The sequence below is a fragment of the Pseudopipra pipra genome, chromosome 3 (genome assembly GCF_036250125.1).
Source record: "Pseudopipra pipra isolate bDixPip1 chromosome 3, bDixPip1.hap1, whole genome shotgun sequence".
NCBI classification, from domain to species: Eukaryota; Metazoa; Chordata; class Aves; order Passeriformes; family Pipridae; genus Pseudopipra; species Pseudopipra pipra.
The window spans coordinates 63,332,117-63,359,587 of NC_087551.1; the positions used below are offsets into that span (position 1 = coordinate 63,332,117).

Below are 27,471 nucleotides of genomic sequence, written 5' to 3' on the forward strand. Positions count from 1 at the left end.
GAACAAGGTTCTCATCCAAGAGCCAGAATGACCAACTGGAAGTCAGGCACCTCCTTTTGCTCTTGATTGCGTAAAGGCAAGCTGAGGCCATGACAAACAGCCTGCTTGCTACAGACCACACCTAATGGCAAAAACCACAAGCTATACTCAAATTGAGAAAGGATCTATTCTTTCCACTCCCTCAGTTTTAAATCATTGTGTCAAACAGGTACCATCGTCATCATGTCACTGCATCTTCCAGAGCCTGCCCATTTTCTGTTTGAAAAGCTATGGCAGTTGCTTTTTTTGCCAAGTAATAAATAGAGGCACATTCTTATCTGATGAAAGACAGGCCTCCTACCTGGATTGTGACTAAGGAAAGCAAGAACTAGAAGCCATATTAGACACAGGCACATCCAGGCTTTTGCAACATGTTCAATTCTGCTGTGTTTGGTTGAAAAATGTTTCAGCCTGAAAGATGGGAAATCACACCTCTCAAGCGACTGCTAAGCCCTGTCCACCATCTCCAGCTGCAGTCTATGTCTGGCATTACCCTGGCTTTGTACCAGCTGATGGATGGGATTGAGGGATTCCACCAGCCAAACAAAGGTTATATCTGTGTCCACATTTGGTTCACCACCAAACCATGGACATGTCTGTGCTGGCCATGCATGGTGTGGGGGTGCTGTTCAGGCAACTGCATCCTAGAGGGTAGTCACATGTGAAATCCCCAAAATGCACTTCTGAAGTTGTCACTCCCAGCAGTTGCTGTGCCCTCTGTTCAGACATGCTAACTGGTGGTGTGCCTCCTTGACTATAGTTAAGAGTCCAAAGTAGGTGCTCTGATCTCCCTTATATGCTTTGCTCGGGGGTAGCCTAAATTATTTATATGTGCAATCACTACATCTATCACTACTGACATGATAATACAAAGCTGATCTGATCTCTGATGCATGACCTAGAAATGAAGCTGTCTGTTACCTTTAACGCTATTCCCCAAGTTCTATACACAGAGAGAGCATTTAGTTTTTTGCCTTTAATGTTTCACATTGCAACCTAATTGACACAATTGCTCAACCTGAGCATTTCTATGACCCGAGCTAACCTATTTTTCAGTGGCTAACTTCACCAGTAAAGAGCAATATTGTTTTTTCCACTGCAGCAGTGTCTAACAGTCATAGCTTGGTTTGTATTGTGCGATGTTGTCTTAGTTACAGTGGCCAGGACCAGGTTATTACTATGTGGGTATAACCAAAACTGTGTATTCTACACCCTCTATGTCATTTCTGATGGACAGCTGATAATGGATCATTTGCAGCAGCTGCCCAGGGCACATCTAAGGACTCAGCTGTCCTAACTCCCCCCATCCCAGGGAGGCATTAGCACCTTCACACCCAGCCTGAGGGGTCATCTTTGCTAATGGGCCATACTGGACTGGCATAATAGGCAGCTGCAACACCTAGACCATCAAAGACTCCAAAAATATCACAAGACTCACTTAAATCACCCATTGTGAAACTCCCTGCCCTGGGGGAGGTACAGGACATTCCCACCTGAACCTGAGCATATATAATCTTGCGGTTTTGAGACTTCTGGTATCACTCATTGGATCCAGAGGAGGACCAGAACTTCAACAGGACTGTGACTGCCACTCTCAACAAGACTGTGAAAATTACCTCAACAGAACTATCATCATCACCTGGACCAACAGGTTTTCCTCTCCTTTTACTCTGCACCCAGGGGGGCCACGTGGTGCTCAGCACAGGGGCCAAAGAATACTGTTCTGTTCTTGTCCCAGGGGGCTGGGCTATACATCTGTTTTTTGCAGGTTAAAACAAGTTTTTCTCTGTATCGTTGCATCTATTGTAATTGATTTTTAGTAAATTGTAACTCTAATTTATAATCTCTCTACAGTTGGGTTCATTTCTCCCACTGGTTCACTTTTAAACCAGCACATCTTGACCTGTTTAACCACGTATAATACTTTTAATAAGGGTCTATGCAATGTGCTGCTCAGTGCATCACTTCAGCTTAACTCTTTACGCCAATTCAAATCTGTGGATCATCGAGTGCAAGAATAGGAATTAAGGGTCAAGAAAATTTTCTCACTACCCTTAAGATAGCATGTTCCCATTCATGATCCTTTGCTGGGCATACAGCTGAAGTGCACAGAAGTGAAACAGCACCAAGAAATCGAGAGACTTTCTTCTCATTACAATACATAACATTTTAGTCTGTGACCATCTACTGGTCATTATCTTTGTAAAGAAAAAAATATTGTATGTGCATTTAAGTATTACAATATATACATCTCCTTCATATCAAGCAGATACAATAAGAGTGTGATATTAAATTCTGATATCCTGTACCCCTTACAAGTATCACTTACTTTTAATAGTTGTAGTATTCAGACATTTGAGAGAGAACACAGATGTTAAAAAAATACAAACACAAACCAACAGGTAGAAAAGCTGCAAGTTAAATCTTCTTTCTTAAAAAAAATTGACAACTTAATTTAAAGCAAGTTTCATGAGTTCAGTTTTGGTTTGGTTTTTGGTGAAAATCTGACACAAATTAATTGCAGGTTCTATCTTTCTATTATAGCAGCTACATAAGTGAAAGTAATAGAGCAGCCACTAGGATATATATTTAAACTTACACACATACTGACATCACCTGTTTCCAAATACATTAATTAGAAAATACTGAAATACAAGATGAGGCTATAACTGTATGAACTTGAAATAACATTTTTTACCACAAATGGCCCTAACTAACTGAACTAGTGAGAACTGTGTTTCATTACCAGTTTCCTCTTCCACCTGCCACCCTGACAGCACCTTCCTCAAAACTGAACTAGTAAATTGTTTTTATATTTTGAATGGGCCACTTCCCTTCTCCATGGTTCAATGCTGAGCATACACTAAGCAGGCAAAGAAAACGATGTAAGTACTTACGAACCTTATTTTTCTTGGAACTAGTGATCACAAAACAAACTCCTAAACCCATTCAAACTTGGATGCAGTGTGACACCAACATGCTTAAGAAACAGAAACACAAAGACTGCAGAAATACTGCAGTCTTTCATATTCTTATTCCACTCTTTCTCTGCTGTTCTGAAAGTCAAATATGATTTGCTTTATGCTTCAGTATTAGTGCACGAAACCATCGTAACAAGGGCACAGAAGTGCTACCTACATATGATTTAAACCAGTAAAATATAGTCCAGCAAAGCAGAGAAACTATACCTACAAAAGCCCAAAACATTAACCCAGCGTTTTTTCAAATATGTTTTTCCTCACACAAACATTTTTCCATTTATTTTATGGTTTCCATTTCCATAGATTAGAATTGAGAGGATGGATATATACACAAACCTCTATGCCTGGAGGTCAGTCTATACTAGAGGTCAGTCTCCTTGAAATAGAAAACCTTACACAACTCTTAGTTCTCAGCTTTCTGAAACACTGACCTTTGAAGCTAACATTTTTCATTTTCTTAGCTAGCCTTTTTACTGCAAACTATTTTATTTATCAGTTTCCTCACTTATCAGGAAAAGACCTTTCAAAATTGATAAATAATTTCAACACAAAACACTGATTAATGTGACATGATGATAGCAAAACTGACTGCACAGGAAAAATATTCTGAGAACCTCAAGGTGCAAAAAGCTTAGTGGGATTTTCTGCTGGTGATGGAACACTAGCTATATAATAGGATGGTCAAATTAATTATGCAACTAACTGATCACACGAATTACAGTCTCTAGCTACAGCTACTGTCACTTTATTTGAAAATAAATATGGGCTCCGGCCCAAACAGCTTCCTTCTCCTCATCACTAACCCAACCTCTTTCTTGTAGCAGCTGAAAATGAAGCAACAACAAAACAAACAAAGGTTGTGTCCCATTAGGGCTGATCTTTGATCCAGTTCCCAGTGTGACACCAAAACATCAACATGAGCAAAAGCAGGCTGGCAGGAATGAACAGCTAAGAGGAAAGATGGAAAGCATGGCAAAATCACCATATCCACAGCAGTTGAGGCTCAAGGCAGGTTGAAGTGATAAACAGCCACGAAGGTATCTGTGACTTAAAGGTTAAAATCTTATCCAAAAAGTGAGGAACTACTTGGTATAAATAATGCAGATCAGCTCTATCACAGCATCTCTGCTGGTATGGATTCCTGCTAGTTCAAGAGCAAAGAGTTTCAGAAATTCTTCAGCAGTTAAAACAAAAGATAGTTTATCTAACAACTGCATTGAAAACACATTTGCACTTGCAAAGCCAAACACTCAAGTCCTCCTTTTATGTGACGTGTATCTCTTGACTGAAGTAAACTAGAAAACTTCATTATGAACCTAGAGATTGATAAAGCAGAAATAAGAGTCCAAGAATCAAGTATTGCTTCTCCATGGAAGGTGCCAGGTTAAAGAACTAACATTAAAACAACAGCTGAAAGCCAGGACTGGGGGGGGGGGGGGAATCCCCAAACCCCACACAGAACAAGTCATCTTACTCTTGTGAAACTCTTATCTGTTCCACACACAGGAACTTAACCAGCAATTTTTCAATTTTTGCCTATTTCCTTTGCACTTTGTCATAACAGCTTTGATCAGAGCTTTATTAGGGTCTTGTCTACTATCAAGTCTTGCATTCCCAATTTAGGTCATATGGGTGGGGACAGGGGTATTTCCTTACTCAAAGCTGGATCCATTTTTGATACAAATACTTGATACAGAAAATTAAGTATTCCCACCGCTGTGGGACTACTGTCCTAAGTGGCATTAATGGTAGAAGAAAGGTTTGGATAGCAAGTTCCCCTTTTCTTCCCCTCCTTCTCCCTCAACATACTGACTTTCTAGGTTTAGCATACAAAGACTTAAATCTCAGCCAATTGAACTGCAGGGCCTAGATCAATTTAGCTGACATAAACCACCTATAGTAAGGAAAATTAATTTATAACTTTGCTACTTCGCTGCCTCTTTAAATTTTGATGTTATTTGTAATTTTAAATACTGTATCAGCTTTTAGAAATGGCATTAATAACATTTTTAAAGTATCTGTTCAAACAACTCTTGGATTTTAGAGTGCTTTCCTGTTGCAGTGTATAAGAGTGAGTATACTGGCACTGAGCACTCATGTGCTGTGATATTACTAGTAGGCTTGTGCATAGATGTTCCCCACATGGCTTCTCTTGAAGCCAGCACTTCCAGCGCTGGTGCAGAATTCATCTGGTGAAATTGTTGTTTATATTGCTCGTACGTGAATATGTGAGGCTCACGAGCCTCCAGTCAGACATCTCCTAACACTATAAGCAAAAGAAAATGAGCTTTTAACTCCAAAAAGCCTGTCATTCAGGACACAGAGAGGATGCACACAAGCAATCACGTGAGAACCTAAGAAAACCAAGATAATATCAGTCCACAGCTATGTGTGTATGGAATTACTCACATATACTCAATTTCTGATATTGTCTTCTTTCTAAGCCTTCTCCCTGCAGCAAAACTTCACTTTGTGCTAAGCTTAAAATAAATCACTAAAACTGTGTGTATACCAGAAAACAGTAGATGTTCAGGGAGTAGGCTGATGCCTTGTGGCCCATGATCATCCATACTGTTGCTAGCACTTTCCTAATTATATTTCTGACTAGCATCAATTAGACATTCTTGCACACAACACCTGAGCTCAGCTCAAAGGACACATTTTGCCCGAGTCTGTTCCCAGGAGACTTAAGCTCTGCAGATCAGAGCTACACATAATGAATCACTGCAGGACCAGTGAACTGCTGCTGGCTTGTACTATGCACAGTCACCCATTCCTTCTGATTGTAGTTTGTAGGGAAGTCGTAGGAACATTTTAACTGTAGCATTTTGACTCATAAAAGAGCACTGGTTATGCCTTGAGGAATATTCTCAGATCTGGCATGCTCATGATACAACAGCTGCATCACCTATGACCCACACTTGTGAGACAGTAACAGCTCCTGACACCTTAAGGGAGGTGGCTGCAGAAGCCTTACCTGCTCTGATCTACCCTGGACTACATCTCATGTGTGGTGATGATGAAGCAGATGGATGAAGGAGAATGGCTTGTGAGCGGAAGGAATTTTACCTGCAGTTTCAAATTTTTCCATCTCAATGTAAGACACCAAAAATCTGAAAACATTGAGCCCAACAGACATTGTGATTGTGGCATGTAATTCATGCCTTGCACAGATATACATAAATAGCTCATAACTCAGAATTAGCTTTACCAACTTTTCAACTCCAATGAATACACAACCTTCTACCTTTTAATCTTCATACTGGGCTGAATCTTATGTTGTGTAATTAGAGCTATCTAAACAGTCATCTAAACTCCTACTGAGGAAACTGGTTTGTCCAGGAAAGGCCAGCACAATCATGAAATTAACCACATCAAATCTAATAACCGGATGGAAAACTAACACAGAACATGATGCTGCAGACAGAAACGTCATCTTCTGGAACTTAGATGGACCTTCAGCAGCACAAAGCTTCTTCTAAACTCTTGCTTTTTATCTTTGATTTAAATCACAGTATAAGCAAATCTTCTATGAAAAGAAATGCTGTAGAAGTGGGTTTTTCCCCTCCTATTTCTCAAGTTTTTGCATTGTGAGTGATGAGGCTACAGTAATGTATTATGTCTGGTAAGAGAGTGAAGAAATCAAAACCAAGAAGCAGGATGGACAACAGCTCTATTACTAAGGAAGGAGCAAAGCCAACTGCCTAATAGCATAAATGACCAGAATTCATTTACCCAGAGTTTCAGGGAAAACTTAAGGGTAGTGGGTCTAGAATTACTGGTTGTAGTGCTAAGTTCCCTTTCCCTAGTCTCTTCTGACTGTGACCATATTGTTCGCATGTCGAGAGAAAACACTCTTTAAATTACAACGTATGTCAGGACAAAATTACACTCTCTGCCAAAAAAAAAAAAAAAAAAGGGCTGAAGTTTAAGTACTTGAACTATTTGAAGCCAAGTAAGTAGTTAATCAACAACATACTACAGATTCATATTTCTAATCACAGCTTGCACACAGCTCCACTGAAGCAAAAAAAGCTCATTTAATGCCCACCAAATGCTGTTCTACTTTTGCAGTGCCATCTAACCCACAGCCCTAGCAAGCATGCTCACTTTGTATTTGTTCTCCAATTTGGCAGGGGTAGGAATGTGGCCTCTCCTCCGGAAGGTTGTAAAGTGCTTGCACTGAGGACATGGCTTGGTGCTGGAGTCAATGCGGCTGAGTTCCAGGAAATATTTATACTTGATGATGTCATCATGGGGCAGGTTATAGAGGACAGTTGTTTCATCCAGGTGTTCGCTGCACTCTGTGATAGGGCATTTTATATCCACTTGTCCCAGCTGCACCTGCATATGAAAGAAAACCCGTAAGAGCTGTATGACCTTTTGCCTGGAAAAGTTAAGCAAGTATTCGTGAATTCTGTGAGCAAAAATAATTTCAAGTACTGTAACAGTCCACAGACTATCAAGCATATTTTCTTAAAATTATTTTGACTTACATCAAGCACACTGCAATTTTTCTAGAGAGTATTTTCGAATCTAAACAGGAAAGCTAATTACCCTTATGACATTGGCAGGTATTAAACATACAGTCTAACTAGTACATACCATGGCTACACACGCCACAAAACCAAAACACAAGTCCTAATTGGCAGAGTCCATCCAGGCCTCCGTACTTTGGGTGTAATGGTCAGAGCTCCAATATCATGGCTCATATAGGCTGTGAGAAAGCAGGCAGTGGATACTGTTTCACTGCAAAATGAGCTGGGAATTAAAGCATAGAGGAATTAAAAGTCAATTTAAGATCAGAGTCTAGCAGCTCTAACTCAGTGCTAGCCCTGAGCTGGTTCCTGCTGAGCACGCTCAGTGCCTGTGCAGTCTGTTTCCAAGAAGCTCCTTACATGCCATACTGCAAGTACAGAAACTTTTAGCTGAGCCTGAGGCTGACCAAGCTAATAAATTTCCCCAGACCTCAGAGTCAGTTTTAAAACACGCACCTCCACCCCACCCCAACCAAGAACAACAAAAAAAACAACATAAAAGAAAACAATAAAAACTGAACTAAAACCAGGCACAGAAATAAGCTTGAGGTTAACAGGGCAGAAACTTTTGTTGATCTAATAAGCCCTGATGGTCCCAAGCTGATCCATATGGTCAGATATCCGCAATGTGTTTCCAGAGCTCCTGGATCCAAGAAGCACACTGGACCCAGATCTGCACCCTTCATGCTTGGCAGGCTTTAACAGCTTGGACTCCATGCCAAAACAGCAGATCCTACTTGGTCTGGGCACACAAGAGTTGCATTTGCTTGGCAGTGAGCCAAAGTTAATGAACCCTGCTGGATCTTGAGAGTCTGCAAGGACCCAGCTAGAACATGTTTGTGTCTGTCCCAAGTAATCTTGAGTGAGTGAGTTTTGACTGTACAAGTGGAGCTGACCACTAGCCAACTCCTTCATCACTGAATATCTCCATGCAGAGAAAAATGAGTGCAACCAGCACATCTTTCCAGGAATTAGTGTTTCAAGGTTGGCAAGTTTGATTTCCCTAGACTGCTTATTCTTTAGCAGTCTAATGCTCCATTAGAGGAACCTGCCAAACAACACTCTAAATAAAATGGGAACACCTCAAATTTGGACACAGATCTTGCTGCTGCACAGTGGTACCAGAAGACACAAAGACGCTATTAATGAAGTATTTAAGCTAAAGGACAGAAAAACCCTGAAAAGCAACACAACACTGTCATTGCTGCCTCAGCAGCTGAATGATAATTTAGTCAGGAGCCAGAGGATTAGAAGAGTCATAACACCATGGTATCAAACCCAAGTTTCATACTGATTTCAAAAAAATCCCTGTTGCACTGCCTCTATTCTCTCAGCAATGTAGCTAAAACTACAGAGAAAAAAGAGATTAGGTATATGTTAGATAAAGAAAAGCAGAGTGTGCATGGTGGCAACAGTCTCAGACCAGAGAATGGTGGAGAACACCTCAGCCAGCCATTGCTGCCATGATGCCCTGAGCACCCTCCACTCAGGGTGCAGGCAGGTCAGAATGGAGGCAGATCTGTCTGCAGTATGGAGAGACAGCTCTCCCAGCAATACACCCACTCTTAGGAAGGAACTTCCTTAAATTTCATTTTCAGCTCTAAAAAGTGAGCAGAGCTCAGCCACATCCAAAGAAGGCTAGAGTCAGTTTGGCTTTTACATGGACAAGTTTAAGTAGAGAAGGAGGATGTACTCAAAGGTATGAAAAAAAAAAAAAAACAAACATAAGAAATCCCCAAAACTACACTAATTGCATACTGGGGAATGTCCACATTTTGTACCTGTAGGATACTAATTCAACTGTAGCAGCATTTAAAAATTGAAATCAAGCATATGGCACCACAAGAGAGACTCTTCTTGGAAGAATGACCCTGTACATCATGAAGCTGTACTTAAAAAGCAGATGACAATCAATGCAGCACTATAGCACTCAAACACAATAAACTAAGAAAACAATTTGCTACAGAAATATAAAAAGCCATTGCACTAGGATTAGTATACGTTTTTTTTAGAGAAATATAGGTACAACACTTTAAAACCAAATAATCAAAATAATTCCACCTACAACTGCTTCATGGCTTTGGTGGTTTTTTTTTGGTTGGTTGGTTTTTTTTGTTGTTGTTGTGGGTTTTTTTGTTGTTGTTGTGGTTTTTTGTTTTGTTTTTGTTTTTCGGGTTTTTTTAAGCATTAGGGAGATATTAAAAGAGGTACATCCTTTTTCTAAGAGTAAACTAAGCTACTTCATAATGAGAATGTGCATTGTATCTGACATCGAAGCTGGTACTTAAACATTGCTTATATTAAATGCTAGTTGGAGAAAACCTGCATTTATAAAAGTGAAGGAATACAAAGCTCAACACTTTGTGTATTTGATGCCCACACAGAATACGATTAATATATGTGGTAAAAGTCATGTGTGGTTTCAGTGTTTATCTTGAAAATCTGTTTTACACCCATTTGAAACAAATAATTTTTAACTTCTAATAGTTTCAGCTTTTCAAGTTTGGCAGAGATTGATCCTTTTCCCGTGCTTTGAATGGGACTGAAGTGAACAGAGCTTATTAGCAGTAACTTCAATGGAGCTTTGTCCTACCGTAAGAGTCCATCTTTGTGCACTAGCATCAGCAATTGATGGCAGTACAGCTTTAGAGATAGCCTATTAGGCTACCTGCTGCCACAGACTCAGGAGGTGCTACAGAATGAGAAAGAAAAAACAAAACAAAAGATCTCTTATGAGTAAAAATATCTTTTTTTTTTTTATTTTCCTTCATTTTCTTTTTGTTTTGAAGAGCCTTATCCCCTCAATATCTGCTTCTCACAATGTCAAATCCTCAAGTTTTAAGAATACCACTGTGTATTAAGGACCTCAGAACTCTCAATGTACACAATAGCATAGTGTATTTTCACAGCATGAGGAAGGACTCACATGTCTAAAAGCAGTTAAGCTGCAGTTCGGTGCTAAACGCCAGGCTGCATCCAGCTCTTATGCTCAGCTGAGCTTCTGTAAAGCATTTCAGCAGGGGCTAGCTCTGGTTACAATTCATAAGGAGAAAGCAGGCTCTAGCACATCTCATCCTACAGAAAGGTAATGTTTAAACTATCAAGAGAGCAGTATGTACCTCTCTCTGCCAATTCTTTTCTTTTCTTTTAAAGCTGTTTTTTGGGCAGTTAGGGGTGAAGGGGGGGAGCCCTGACAGGGAGGAACAGGGACAGGATACATACACAGACTCTACACCGATACACTTAGTGCCCCAAAAAGCAGCAACACCAGCAACAGAAAACAGTACCAGGTGGCATGATAGTTGAAGTCAGAAAATTATTTCCACCTCCTGAGCTTTCTTTTAAAGGAAATCTTTGTTAGCTACACAGTAAGCAAAGTTCAAACCAGACTGGAGAAGCACTGATTTATACCTGTCATTTAGCCTGGCTCGAGCTGGACGTAAAGTAACTTTTGCAGGGTGTACTTGGTTAGCTGTATTACAGCTATATTCCTTAAAGAAGGGGCCATTCTACTTTAAAATAGACACATACAAACAAATATTTTCTAACTGAAACTCTACTCTTAGTTCAGAGTATATGTATATGCTAAATTGCTCTTCTTACCTACTAATGCTGAAAGTGAATATTGCTCTATGTCATATGCACTTCTGTAGAGAAATTTAATGTCTACCAGTACACCAAATTATACCCAAATTATACAAATATAATATATATATAATTATACAAATAATATATACATTATTATTATACCCTGTAAATTACCAAGGAAATTATGCATACAAAAATATTTTTTGGAAATGCACAAATGCAAGTAAAGGGACAACACAGTCTACAAGACTTTCATGTTCTACTGGTAAAAAAACCAACTGAATTAAAATTCCCTTTATTTATAAGCAAAGTCCTATTCCTTTCTAGTTCACTGGAAATATCTTTCACTTTTGTTGATAAGTTCCAAATCAGTGAAGAATTATTTTTCTTGTAGGTTTGGGAAGTGTGTAATTTTGAATTTATTTTCTTAAAAAAAAAAAAAAATAAATTCATGGAAAGTACTTGAAGGACTTACCACGGTTCAGGACTCCACAGTGGTAGGTGCTAACCAAATGAAATCCAAGTAGACGTGATTCAAGAAGTGCCAACCAAAGAATATACAAACTTTTACTACACATTTTACACCTGCCTTTAAGGTTATGGTTCTGTGGCCATGTTTGTGGTTTGAGTATTAACTTCATCAGTCTGGATCCTTGATTTTTCCCCCTTTAATTAAATTTAATTAATTTCTCAGCAGATTTACAATAAATTACTTTCTGAATCCCTTTCTCATTAACTTGCTCCACCATCTTCTCTGACAATCATCACCTGTAACCTCACTCCAGCTAAGAATCATCACTCCTCTCCTCAGAAGGGAAGGGGGAAGGGCTTTGCTAGCTTTATTGGGCATGTATCACTGACCTCAAAAGGATCCAGGAGGAGTTCAAAATAGTGTATTTGAGTTGTATTTAAAATGGTCATTTAATATTAATAAAAGTTGAACCAGAGACTTTCGCTAAAAAAAATTCCTGTTGTGTCACAAGCTCACATCAAACTACCTTGAAAGGATCCATCAAGGTTGTTCCCCTTCACATGTCCTGTAAGTAGTCTTTGTTCTCTTTTCACAAGTACTACACATCTGGATGAAGCCATGACAATGACATGATGGTTTCTGATCCATGTGACATTCAGAGAGAGTCAATTAGGCTCTAACACTGAGCAGACTTGAGCAGACACCATCTCTTCTAGTTTTGACAATAATTTGTTTTTAATGAGCTCTGCATTCATTATCACACTGTCAACACTAAAAAAGACACAAAAAGAAGTCTCAGGGCCTTTGAAGAACTCTTAAGATCTCATCCTCCAGGAGAAAGGCACTCTAAAGCAAGAAGCAGGTAGGGAATCCCCACATATATAACTGCAATTCAACCACCACTAGCACATCAAAGGTTTGAGCAGCTTTAGCCCCAGAAACAACCCAAAACCTTAAGAGGCAAAACTGGCCTCAGCCGCCTGGAGCAAAACTCCAAATCATGGTGTCCATTTCCCATGCAAACCTCTTTTTCCCTCCACCGTCACATCTAGGACTCTCTAAAAACAGTGATGATAAACTAGCAAGATATTTTTCAGAACACACTTAACTCAGGCAAACTTTTTTCTTAAAAATCTCTTAGTTTGCTTTTTCATTTGAAGACATGGTGACATGAAGCTCTACTCCTTTTCTTTTTCTTCCATAGGATTAGGTATTACCTGCTCATATGGTTTTGATATCAATCAATCTGTTCACAGATTTTACTTATGTTCATATAGGGATGAGGTTTATAGAAAATTACTCGTAGAAAAACTAATTATTACTGTAATTCTCCTTTGCAAGATATAAACAATTATCAACCTGCAGAGCTCTGCCTTTTTGCCTTTTCATCTCCTGTTACTTCACTGAATAAATTAAAAAAGCAAACAATTTTACCTCAGTAACGCATGTAGAAAAACTGCACTGCATTAAATCATGTATCTGCCTGCCACTACTCATCAAACCTAGTGCATGTCATCAGCATGTATGGAGGTTATGTGCTTTCTGCCCTAGTGTTTTGGCATCTTCAATAACCCACAGCAGAGGTAATGCTTAGTCCCATGGCTGTAAATCACCAGGGCTGGTACACCTAGATGGCTGTCTATTGAGCTGGGTCACTCTCTGGCAAAGAGGCATGCCAGAGTCAGACAGAGATCGACTGGCAGAAAGCTTTCACAACCTCTGGGAGCCCTGAAGAGTGTAAGATAAAGCAATCTTTTATCTCTTTTCTTGTGGTGTGTGGGGGCAAAGGGAGGGGGAAATCCCAGCAGAGGAAGGTAACCTGTGAGGAAGCATGGCAGAAGCTGCAAGCCTTGGAGGAATCTGACCCAATCCCTTCATTAAGGGGAAGAAGGAAAACCACAAAAGCTTTCTGATTTTGACCAGGTGTGCATATTAGCAACGCTAGCTAAGTATGGGTATGGTATTTTTTCTATGCCTTAGAAGACACATTCACTTTCACTAAAAGATACAAAGATGCTCAAGACAGAAGAGCTTTGAGGAGAGCAGACTAAACCAGATACCCACCCTTTTTGGGTAGGAAAACAGAGGCAACTGCTCCTGCCTAGGAATGAGACCAAAAGACCCCACTAAAATTGAGCAGGTGCAGGAAAGGATTACAGAAAGGAAGCAAGGGCCAGAAAACCATCCACATATCATGATATGCTTCAATAACTTGGAGCATCTCAGGAGCAAACCCTGCTCGAAGTGTCACAGTAGCACTAGGAAATACAAGTAGCAAAAAAGCAAGACCTTCTTTGTAATAGTTTGTTGGACTTTCAGCATCAGAATGAAAACATCACAGCCAAAAAACAACCAGAACAAGCCAACTTGCACAGTTGACTCTTGTAAAATAAGAAAAAGCAATCCATTAATTCTTTAATTTTCACCCTTAAATTCAGAGGACAGTCTGTTCTCCTACAGCCAGCACAAGACACGTAGAAAGTGCCACCTATTTCTCAATTTGTTACCTAATCTGGGTCCATCCTGATAGTCTGAGTGCTCTGTCATGGCAAAGACAAACTGCAAGAGCACATGCTGACACCCTAGGAAGGCAAGGAGGGAACAGGTCGAACAGGATGGGACATGGGTGAAGCAGCAGTCACTGACTAGGCAGCATGGGAGCCTTCCACTGGGCAGCAACCCTTGCTTTCAGCATGCCTGACCTCACAAAAGCAGAAAAGTCACAACATGTTTACTGTAATACATTTAAATACACTACCTCAGAAAAACTAAATTAGAAAAAACAAACAAAAAACCAAACTACTCCCCAAAACAACATACTATTCTCCCTTTCCCATTAAAGAGATTAAACCAAAGTATGCTCAGTTACCTGAGCAGGTAATTTTTATTTATATGATGCTCTCTTACAGGACCAATGCTTAAAAAGGCACATAGCTTTTTCCTTGTTTTGCTTACAACAGGAAATCCAACAAACTCCATCTTCCATCGAGTTTAGACTAGACTAACCCAAATTCAGATCAATTTCAAAGGAATAATACTGTTAAATATTAACAATAATTAGTATCACAATCAAAACCTTTCCCATGCGTTTCTTAAAGACAGACAAAAAGTTATCACCCATAAGATGATGATCAAAGGGCTGGAGCACCAAGAAGACAGGCTGAGGAAGTTGAGGTTGTTTTGCCTGGAGAAGAGAAGGCTCCAGGGACACCTTACAGCAGCTTTCCAGTACCTAAAGAGGGCCTACAAGAGAGCTGGAGAGGGACTTTTTACAAAGGGCATGGAATGACAGGACAAGGGGTAATGGCTCCAAACTGAAAGAGGGTAGGTTTAGATTAGATGTTAGGAGGAAATATTTTATTGTGAGGGTGGTGAGACACTAGCACAGGTTGTCCAGAAAAGCTGTGGAAGTCCTCAAGACCAGCTTGGATGGAGCCCTGGGCAACCTGGTTTAGTAGGTGGCATCCTACAGACAGTAGGGTAGTTTGAGCTAAATGATCTTTAACGTTCCCTCCAACTCAAACCATTTCATGTTAAACTGTTACAGAAGAGTGAAAAATTGTGGTCTCAATCTTCACTGAGAAACATCACTTTGGTCTTCAGGTGCAGACAAGCAAAATCTATCAACAGTGACAATTTATCCAATAACTATTTATGTTAAAAAAGGAGATCAATAGCTCATTCTTCTAGTATTTAGTAGGAAGGTTCCCCACCAGGCAAGAGAGCTGGAATAGGCTCCTGAACTCCCATTTGCCAAGCAGTGTTCCCCTTTCAATTAAAATAGGGCCCAAACCACTGCATATTTGCACAATCTGTTCACTAATCTGTATTACTGAGCCTCTAATACAGATAAGACCAGTTGGTATCATCAGCAGTATTTAATTGACCTTTGGCTTCTCCTGCAATGGCTGCTGCTACGTTTTATTGTTGTACTTATAGAAACACTTCATGATGCTTAATATTCTTCCAACAGAAAGTGGTGCTTAGCATAAAATAAAGCTCTCTTAATCAAGCAAAGAAGGTAGGAGAGGAGAAATATGCTCCCACCTATCTCACTACACCATCCCACAAGGGAGCTTCAAAACCTAACAGAGTTGGCATGTATGTGGGTGATTACTTAAAAATAGCAAGAACTTTTAACATAAATGTTTCAACTATTCTCTTGCCCAACCTGATCATCTACATACCCTGGCCCACAAAAAAAAGGACAGGCATCTTACAGCCATTCCTAAACTGTCCTGCTTTTCCTTCAGAAAGATACCTACAACTGTTTAGTTTCCACATCTCTGCCAGGTCTGAGGTCGTGAGTTTTCTTGCACATGTATTCAATAATCAATATTTTCATTCTTGACTATCAGACATGAAACCAATTTGTGCCCTCTTTACTTGATAAATTTAATATAGGGACAGCAGAGTTGCATATGTACAAGCAGAAGCAGAATAATGGCTGAAAAGTACTTTTTAACTGGCAGGTGATTGTCAGGAGTATCTTATTTCTAAGATTCAAGGTGGAATACATGAGGTTAAAATACCATCACTTGTCTCCCCTTACAAACAAGGTAACTTAAAGAAATTTGTTCATGCAATCACGTTGTTACAAAATAGCTATAAATAGTTATTTTGTTCTGCCTTCTTACCGTCTCATCAGACCAGTACCTATCCACGAACAAATAAAGCAGCTGTGCTATTAAAGCTACCACAAAGTGAAAGAAACTGGTAACTTTTACACAGCTTAAGCGACAGATGTGCATGCTGACCCATTTTCTGGGATAGACCTGGGAAAGGCTAATGCAGAACAGACTTTCAAGCTGGTTCCCACACATCATCATTCAGACAAACCGCAGATACTGTGCTATAGCTCCAATTTCACATGACTTTATGAAGTTATTTCTTATAGCGCATTGTTAAGTTAAAACCACATTTCAATACACATTTAATAAAATGATGTATACAGCCATAACAGGGAGCAAGTATACATGATAAAGAAGTGCAAACAGCACAGCCTTCTCCAGAGAGCTGAGGCAAAAGCTTAAACAGTGGTTCTGATCCATACTTGGAAAAGCAGAAGTGAAAGCAAAAGTGACACCCCAGCTGGGATCAAATTACCCATCACCAAACAATTACACTGTTACCCAAGATACCTCACCAGAAAACTATGGCAAAGAAGAAAAAAATCCCCTTACGAAAGTTGAAAGGACAACTATGCCTCACAAGTGATCTAATCCAGTAGGGATCTGCATTCATCTAGCACATGATAATTTCTAAACAGCACATTTAACAGCCAAACTATCAGAGTTAATTCTCCTGCTGATCAAATTCTGGCTGTAATTTGGGGGTTATTACTGTGCCAGGTCAGTCCACCCAAGAGTCTGCCAGAATTGGGTCACACCTGAAGCTGGAACTTCACCTTGATTAACGGAGAATTTGTGTATTGGTTTCTGCAGGCTTTGTCTGTCAAAAGCAGCTAGAATCTTTACAACATTACAAAATCACCAGAAACAGCAAAACAAGGGGGGAAGCACACAATACGCATTATATACCAGGAAAAACAAACCATGTTCAGACCAATATATTCCACTTCCCACTTTCACCTGAAGCAGAGAAAATATAAAGTAAGTTCATTCCTAAAGGCAGTAAGTAAATTCCTAAAGGCAGTATTATCAGCTGACTAGGCTGTTAAAATACTCATTTTCACCTCAGGTCTTCCACAAGAGAAGAAATTATGAATTCCCATTTGTTACGAATTCTCTTTACAAAAGACAAAACAAAGCAATGCTCTCTATAGGCATAAATCTGTGTTTAAAAAAAAAGTATAACAACATAATATGATCTTTACAACAAGCCTTTTACTATTTCAAATGTTGATATGGAATTGACAAAGCTGTAGTGTTGTACTCTGACAGCTTTTGTGGTGAGGCAAAAATGAACTGAGGTAGAATAATTCAAAATGCCCCAGGTTAGACTCCTGGCTAAAATTTCAGTGTTAACAGTGAGGAAAAGATTTCATTATTGCAGAAATACTGTTGTGATCAGATAAGGCTGTGGAAATACTTGCATGTAGGAGAAAAAAAAAACAACAAAACACAAGGTAAAATAAGGCTTCCTTTCCCTGCCTCATGTTTTTAATTACTTGGAGAATAACAACAGTCCCAAACACTGTACAGACATGGAGAGAAAGGTGAATGTAATTTGTCATTACTGAATTCAGATCTCTGAAGCCATACTTTTCAGCTGGTTAGAAAGACTGGCCTGAAACAGAAATGAAAAAGAAGAGTTCTATCCACACAGACTTCTCTTTCTGGATGGTATGCCAGGCTTCCCCTGCGTCAGAGTTTAACTCAAGATTTCCAGTTATGTCATCAAACGCCTACATGGACCTGAAAGGTTTGGGGTGCAGGTACAGCCACATCTCTCACATACCAGCTGGTCTAGGTATCCCTGCCCTGGTCTCAGATGCTTTAGCCACTCCATCAGGTCACAGTCAGCCAAGACTGACATTACCTGAGACTGCACCCTGACTAATGGCTAAAAATGTATGAAAGAAGTCAATATAGCTTTCCATTCTTCCCCTCTGCTTTAGAGAGCAAATCACAGGGATGTAACGAGAGAAGTTTCAGCTGGTTAACACAGGAGACTGAAGTGTTTTTAAATTAGTTTTCCAATAGGGGAAGCAGCTGAATTAATTCTCCCTGTGACACATGATCACTAGTTTGCAACACAAGAGAAAAGTGGGAAACACACGACCAAGGAGAGACTCTTGTAGAGGTAGCTGGCCACCAGTCATCTTACCTGTCATGTCAATCTACACCTTCAGATCACATACCAAGCACATCTTGTGTTAACTTTAGGAAGCTTTAGGAAGCTACAGGCTTGAAATATGTTAAGCGGCTCCTCAGTAAAAACAGTTAATGGCAACTATAGGATTGGAGGGCTGCATTTGATCACTCCCTCCATGTGAGTCTAAGCAGCAGCGTTTTCTGCACAAGTGCGAAAATTTATGTTCTTCAGAAAACAGCCTGTATTTTGGCACAGCTAGGTGATTATTAGGTTTATGAATACTCATCTATATTTCCTCATTTTGTTCAAGTACTTAAAATGCTCAGCAGCATGCATATAAATCCTTCACTGAGCTTCACGTCTGAACCAGGCATCTGCCCTCACACCCACCCCATAGCCCTTCAGACGGCCTTCACACTTCCCACTTCTGTTGGTATAATTGCTGCTCTCCTCTCAGCTGTCTCCCTGAAGGATACAGGAGTCTTATCTGTGAAGCTAAAACAAAAGAAATTGTTAAGAAGTAGGCTTTTTAAGATGAAGAAATGCATTACTTCTAATGAAACAGCTAGTAGGTATCCTCAGCAACTTCAGACCAAGAAGCAGAGAGGAACTCTACCAACAACTGTCACATATGCTACGGAACACTGAAGCAGCTGACTATAAGAACAATGATTATTAAAAAGACATACTATGAACAGGACACCTCCTTGACTTGACATACACTGCAAAAAATTTTTACTAAATACGTTTCATTGTTCTGTTCCAAGAGTAAAGGTATCATTTCCAGAGACTCCAACTAAAAAATGGTTATGGAAGGAAAAACTGCTTACAATCAGAAGAAAACCACTACTTTTCATTTCTGTAGATACTGCCTACCTATATACAAACAAAATTAATTCAAATTTGTCTCAATGCCACTCCCTGTAAAAAAACCAAAACCAAAATAATTAAGGATTACTGACTATAAGGGTTTGAAAAGTGATGAACAGGTTGTTAGATACCCTGATACTTCCCTTCTGCCAGCATTAAAACTTTTCTAGGGCTCCAGAAACTGGGTTACCACACTGAATATTTAAAGAAGCAGTTTTGCCCTACCACTAGGTATCAGAGTTTTTGAACATGTCTCCAAATCCAGATTTTGCAAGACCAAAAAGAGAGGATCAACAGCTTTCATGACAAAAACGACTTTCCTCCCTCACAAACTGTATATATTCCCTACGTAAATTGAAGATGACATAGTTGAAATACTGAAAAAACATATGAAAGATTAATATTCAATTGAGAGCAGGGTAATTCACCCAAACAGCAAGAAAAAAGTAACTAAATAAATCTGTTAAAATTTCTATTCACATATCAATGGTGTGGCGAGGTTCTGGAACAGGCTGCTCAGAGAAATTGTGGATGCCCCATCCCTGGAAGTATTTACAGTAAGGTCGGATGGTGCCCCAGGCAACCTGATGTAGTGGGTGGAATCTCTGACTATGGCAGGAGGGTTGGAACTAGATGATCTTTAAGGTCCCTTCCAACCCAAACCATTCTATGATTCCATGAAAATATAATCCTTTAAAACTGGGTCCCTCAGGTAAAAATGACAAATGTGAAAAAGCTAAAGGATGTTTATACTTAAATCTGCAATTATCAAGGGCAAGTTTAAGAACATTTTATTAAATAACTTACATTTAATGAAATAGCTTTTATTAAAGGCAAAATTATTTGCTGTATTCCTGTGCATAAGGTATCGTAATTATACAGCCATGTTTAATAAAGAGGTCTTTGGAGTCTACTTTCAGCCTCTACTGAAATACATTAAAGTATTTTACTAAACAGGTAAGTATTCTAAGAATTATATGACTGAAGACTTACATATAGTTCAAGTAAAATAGAAAAGTGCCCGAGTCTTTACACAGATTAATGATTTCCCCAAATGACCACTTACATCTCATGCTTTCATATGCAGAATTGTGCTAGTTTTGCACAATGAACAACTTATTACATATGAGGAAGTCTGACAAAATTATATAAATCATAAAAGCAGTATACATTATTAAAATTAGGAAAAAAATATGAAACTCCACACCAGTGGTAATTTCCATATAGTTACACATTTTGAGTGCTAAGTTTCTAAAGTACAAACGATTATGCTTAAAACTAACTGCAAATTAGAGTTTCACTTGATTTCTCACTTGCAAAACTGTAATCAGTAAGGAAGAACAGGCTAGTAAGTCTTTCACCACAGGAAGAATGATAAAACAGAGATCATAAAAGCTATTTTTAATATGCCTCCTCAGCTATTTCTGCACACCAAACCTCTAAAGAAAGTTATTAATTTCTCATTATAGAATATGAACATCTTGCAAACAAGAACGTATTTTGCCCAACATCAGCTTGATTTATCTCAAAGCATAGCTCCTAGCAACTTTGAGTGCCAAGGGTGAGCTCACAAACCGAGTCATTGCAATAAGTGGTCATCTGTGAGAAGTCCCCAGGGATATGGCTAGGATGACCTTGAAAGGCTCTAATACTACCAGGAAAAAACTCTCAACAATGCAGTTCTCCTACTCAACTATTACACTATTCTCTCTCATCCCATTGCTCCTAGACTCATCAAAGTTGTAATAATCCTACTCTTCAAAACGAGTTCTACAGGAGAGTATTAGCTTCTATGTACCTTGTCAGCTACGCTGTAAGTTGAGCGTCACATATAGAGGAAAAACCTAACCCCTGAACTAAGGGAATAATTACTAGCACACTAGGCAGTTACTTTATGCTGATCAGCTGCTGGAGAGATATGTGCCAGAAGAGATCTCATCCTAGGCAGAGCAAACGGAGAGAGCAAGCAGAGCCCTGCAGCCTCAGCTTCAGCCTGCAGGCACCCTGCCTCTCCCCTCCCTTCCCCTGCAGCCTCTGTTCCCCCCATCTCTTCTTGTACCTCTCTGACAGGCCTTCTCACACCGTGTTGTTCTTATTCTTCACTAAGCCAGCTGGTTAGCCTTCATCCCCCACATCAGAAGCCTTAAGGGATGGCCATCGGCAGACTCCCTTCAGTGCCCATGCCATGGCACAGCACCTAGAAACAAGGCGCCCTGACCCATTCAATTTAATTCCTTTGCCACCTCCATCATGCTGTTCTTGCTGCATTTTGGTTCACCCACTCCCTAATGGACAGCAAGAAAGGAACAGGTACACACACCAAAACAGTGCCACCCTACTCCAGGATCAACTATAGCATATTACAGGGGTCTAAAATTGCCTGGATGGACAAAAAGTGAATCTTGCTTAAGCCCCACAAGACTGGGATACCTTGATACTGTCAGAATGATTAGAGAGTTAAGCTACCCAATGAAAAAATTGGCAGATGATACTGATGAAAAACTGCAGTTAAACATTTGCATTACCTGTGTACAGCACTTGTAAATACAAAGATAGACATCCTGTAATGTTGAGTTTCCCACTCAATCATTGAAACACTAAAGATTTTTAGTGAAATAATCTAAATGTGATTTGTTGGAGGTTTTTTTTCCTGTTTGGTTGGTTTTTAATACACTGACAGAAGCAACCAAGTAAGTGGGTTTCTCCAAAGTTTACCCTTAGAGTTCTCCAAACTGTTTGCTAGGATTTTGCCCACAGATTCAATTGGGATGGAACATTTCTATTTGGAAGAAACCAAGCAAATCTAGAAATCTGGGTTAGGACTACTTTATTTTAACAGCAGACAACAAATTGTAACTGTGATACATGGAAGACACTTCTAGTAAAGAAAAAATACACTTGCTGAATTCACACGGGACTTCGCATGATTTTCCTGCTTAGCTGTGACAGCAGACAAATATCTTAGGATGTGAACCCAACATTTCTCATCCTATGTGAGACAGACAAACTGCATACATGCTGTACTGACTACCACACAAAAGAAGTACTTTTAAGAGACCCTTGGAAAGTAAAACCCATTAAGCCATAAATTCAAGTGCAGTTGAGAAAAGAAAACCAACCGCAGAAACCGTTCAAGAGACATAAGCAGAAAAGTGGAACAAAAAACAACAAAAAAAAGTGGAGGGAAAGGTCCACATGAATAGACTAGGACTTTCACTTAACCACCACTAAGATGGGAAGATTGCAATTCTGCCTACATTCCCAGAGCTTTATAATGTCTGAGGTATGCAAACTCAGAGAGGAAGTAACAGCAAGAGTCCAAACATAGAAATCCAAAAGGGAACATAAAAGGAGAAAGGAAGCTATGCAAAATTTTCCCCTTTCATTATATGACCTGTAATTTAACTTCAGTATGAGGGTTTAATTATCATCACAAGTATTTGTATTGTTGCAGTAATTAGTGTAATATGATACAATATTTACAGGCTCAAGGAAATTTCAACAATTATGTACCACTTCCCCAAATTTGAAGTTTCTGTGAAAAAAAAATTTTTAGAATTTCACAAGTTTGCAACTAGTTTCAGATGAAACCATACCAAAGTGCACCACACTCTCCCCAAAAAGTTGAGACAAATTTGGTTTTTAAGGTAGTTTGAACTGGAGTTACAAGTAGATGTGATTCCAAGGTTTTTCCACGTGGTCACTATAGGACAGTCAAGCTCTCCTATAGTTCTGTATTTTTCCAGTTTATTTAAAAAAAATAAAAAAAAAATCTATGAGCAATTTCTTGTTTGCTTGAGTTTGCATCCTGAAGTATTAGCACAACTAATATATGTGTTGTACAATCCAAGATATGGATTGTGTGTGATGTGTTCTCTACGTTGGGTAGCGACAGCTGCTCTGTTATAAATAAAGCCCATTTTCCTTCTGGTCTCATTAGTGCAGCCCTACCTGCCCAGCCGTATTAGTCACTTCCTGCACGAGCATTTGAACACCCACATGGTATCAAAACACCTCTTATTACATCCAGCACACTATACACATTGAACTGAAACGTTAAAGCTGCAATTGAGCAAACCTGTCCCCTGAGCCACCACACAAAGCTGTCACCTGCAAAATGCTCTGCATAGCAACTCTACTGCTTCAGAAAGACTAGCTCTTTTTTCCCAATGCTCTCCCACCCCCAACCAAATTCTGTTCAAAGAGAAAGATGGAAGGAAAATCAGATAAATGCAGTCTTAATCTCATGGTTAATCCATCCTCTTCTCCTTACTTATAGAGCTTGAAAGGTAAGAAAATAGAGAAAAAAAAAATCAATTCCTTCTGCTACTTCAAAGAGGGAGTAGTTTTCAAAAAACTTTTTGTAACAATCAGTGCAACAGGAAGATAACTGTTACCTGTTATACTTCCAAATTTCACAGCTGTTCCACTTCACAACCAAAAATATCTGTATAACAGAAGCACAGAGGTATAGAGCTGTACCTTCAAAACCAGGAAGCTGAAATCCCAGCTGAGTAGCACAGGAACACAGGCTAGCCCAGAACTTCTCCAAGCCACATATAACAACACTTCCCATGACCCTGCAGTAAGGGTCAAGAAAAAACATAGTGCGGCAAATTCATTGCTGTGAATCTTTAGAGGTGCATACAGGATAGCAAGAAACTGCTTAAACCAGCTGTAACTGATGTGTCATGTAGGTTCAGAGTGGTATGAGCAGTGCAAAGCATGTACAGCTCTCAGAGAAATCTACTACTTGCCCAAAAGCAGTCTGACAGACAAAAGGACATGACATCTAATTACAAAGATCCTCATGCAAGGAAGTCTTTCTCTCCTTGTCAATTATACATTGTTAGGCAGAAAAATAAGACAAACATTCTAACAACACAACAGAAATAAGAAAAGTCCACTGAGTAATTTTCACTTTAATAGCATTGATGAACAATCTATAAAGTGACCAAGTTAGTCTTCAATTCTACAAACCCTTTCAGAGCACTACTATGAAAACTGTATGCAAAAGGATCACTATGGAACGGAAACAGCATTTCAGAAAGCTCCTGACAGTGGAAAGGAAGCCTATCCAAGAAAGGGAAGAAGAAATTCAGCAAAAGTTGGAAGCTGGTGAGAACAGGTCATTCTCCAGGATCTTTACACTAGATAAGCACTCACTAGATAAGCATATACCTTTTGAAGAAGCTCAACTTCCTGCCATAAACAAACGTTTTATAACCCACTCGAAATACTTATCAGCCAGCCATTTACTTAATTTCATCTGCCTTATTCCTTGGGCAGTAGCTTTCCATTTTTCAAGTTTTTCAGTAGACCACTACACAAGATATGCCATTATTTGATATTTTCCAGAATAGTTCTCATCGTTTCTTCCACCATGGCTTACATATATGAAGAATCTATTAAAATCATACACCTTTCAGAAATATTTTCAATACCTGGCATCAGCATATATCAGTCTTCATGTTTGTGTAAGGTTTGCTCAAATCCAGAAGTAGGTTTGTTAAAATCAAACTGATGCCTGATACAGATTTCAGAGCCAAAAAATTACATCAATTAGTGCTTCCATTAAATTTATCTGAAGTCTGAAGACAGACTTCACTGGTGAACTCAGAGACAGTAAGTGAAAGTATAGCACTGCAGAAGACCAGTTTGGTTTGGTATAAACCAAACTTATCAAGAATTGAATTAAAAAAATTCTTTCCTGCTACGCACTCTTCAAAGGTACAAACACATATAGGGCATTCAAAACATAAGATGTGTGCACGGCTGCCAAGCTTCTACCTCTATGCAAGATTTGCTGATTTTCCCTGTGGATCTAGCTTCTACATAGAGCAGCTATAAAGAGCACAACAGCTTCAACAAGTTCATTCAAACAGCTTGCAAGTATATTTCGTGATGAATACAGAAACTCAATGTTTATTGCATCTCAGCAGCAAAGCTCTCCCTATGTACACCAAGGCAGGCACAGAGCCAGGATGGATTTCACCAGAATCCCCACTAAATCACCTTGTAACCACCCTGAGTTTCCAAAGGACTATGTGGCAGTCAACATAAGTCCTTTAAGAATGCTGAAATCTTTCCACAAAACTTGTCAGATATTGGTTGCAAACACCAGAAGGAAAAAAACAACTTAGAACAAGATATCAGGAGATAAATCCAGAATGATGATGATGCAGCCTGTCAAATGAAGCACACAGTTAAACTAAAGACTTAACAAGAGACAAGGACATTCAACAACCAGCTACTGCCTTCCAGTGATTTACAGCACATTCGTCCAGGTGGTAACAGTATTTTCACAAAAATAATATTTTTTCAACACAAACCCACATCCAAACCACATAAGTTCAGATACTGTTTTTCAGTGTTACATAGCTCTTCTCTGGTACCTTAACTATCTGTTCTGTCCATTGTTTTCATGTAAAAGCAGTCAATGGAAACTAAAGCAATCACTGGTCTTTGCTAAATGTTCTTTCTCTTGTAAGTTTCTTTATAAAAACAGCCTGAACGAATCCCCTTGGAGAGCTATTTCACAAAGGCATCCTCTATAGCCTAAGTCAACTCAGGTAACAGCAATGTAGTCTCTCCTCTGCCAGCAGAGGGAAGGAATCACTTGGAAATGGCTCTGATTCAGCCAGATCAGTCTAACCAGAAACTGCCTCAAAAACTCAATTTTGAAATTCATTTGAAAGCTATTTCTCCTAAAAACAATGGGAGACATTTGACTTCAGCTTCCATACGGACCAAAAAATACCAGATGCAAAGCATGGTTTGAAGTGCGCTGCTTGCAGGTACACATTGGGCATTAAAATATATATTTTGCTGTTTTCAATGGTTAATAAAAAGTAACACCAGACAATAAAACTCTTCTACTGTTTCCTCATTGGACTCCAGCTCCTCAACAGAGTGTACTGAGAAGCACAGGCAGCCTTCCCATCCAGCTGGGCCAAAGTCAGCACATAGTGGTGCCACACAGCAAGCCTTCTCTGGGGAGCATTGAGGGTGCTGGCTTTGAGAACCACTCTGATACTGCACACTTCTTTCCAGATTCAGAGACCAGAAAGGCTCTCCCTTCTATCCCAAATATGTAAGCTCATACTGATTTCTAACCTAATTCATTGCAATTTTTAGAGTTTGTGTTGTGCCAGAACTTTTTTTTACAAGCACCTGCCCAAATTACTCCCTCTTGCATTTAGACAGAACAGTCATTTCTTCTTCCAGTTCTCCTTTTGCTAAAGTAAGCAGTTCTGCATCTGCGCAATAGCGCTTTTGTCCTTGCAGCACTTCCTGGTTCCTGCCATTTTTCTTAAACCTGAGATTCCAAACAAAGCCGCACCTGATACAACTGCCTTATTGCTCTCCTCTCAGTACTAGCACCTCAAATTGCATTCAGCTTTTTAGTGGTTCCACCATTATTAGCTGCCTGCATCATCTATCGTCATTAATCCAGATCTGCTGCGTCCTCCTAACATTCCAACGGTAAGATTGAGCTCATATTTGAAAAATGCAAATAATCAAAAACCTCTTCCTTGCGTGTGCGTTCTTTGCACCATAAGAACAGATAAACCAAAACTCTCCTACATCAAAACTCAATACAGAAGCTAAATGATAAGCTCATACCAGACAACTTACCATCTGGTGCCAGTTCATTATTGAGGCAAGGAAAGGGGACCCTCTCCTAGTCTCCTCTCCTTTCCCCAAACAACTCAGTGCTTCCAGCTTATGAAAGCTGTAGTTACAGCCCAATGCACACACTAGAATTGTGGATTGCATAAAGCTTAAAAAAAAAAAAAATCTAGATTAATTTTAAAAACAGACTTAAAATTTGTATGTAGTACACCTCCAGAAACACAAAAAGTCAATTAAAGTGGAAAAGAATATACTGGAATAGTCATTAATTTATTTTGGTTGTCTTCTTCAATACAAGTTTGTTTTCTAACTTGTACCAACAGTCTGTATGACCAAGCTCAAAACAAACCTTCACCACCAAAGATCTGATGATACATAGCAGTTCTTCCATGACAGTGCTGTACCCTGTTCTGTTGCACTTTTTTAAAATGTATTTGATAACAGCCTGCATTTTGCATCTTTGCAGAAAAAAACAAACAAAAAACCATCAAAAATCCTAACACCTCTGTCCCCTCCACCCAAAAAAACCCCCAAAATCACTACACAACCCACAGAATAAAACACAAAAATC

At 39.3% G+C, this 27,471-nt stretch overlaps 1 protein-coding gene across 4 annotated transcripts in view; it reads right to left on the reverse strand.

The window, feature by feature from the left end:
• Window positions 1-27,471, reverse strand: part of TPD52L1 (TPD52 like 1) — a 140,018-nt gene that overhangs the window by 101,464 nt on the left and 11,083 nt on the right. For all 4 annotated transcript variants that reach the window (XM_064649608.1, XM_064649606.1, XM_064649607.1 and 1 more), the window contains exon 2: window positions 7,131-7,364. In XM_064649608.1, coding sequence (XP_064505678.1) covers window positions 7,131-7,364 — 234 coding nt within the window. The remainder of the gene's footprint in view (window positions 1-7,130; window positions 7,365-27,471) is intronic.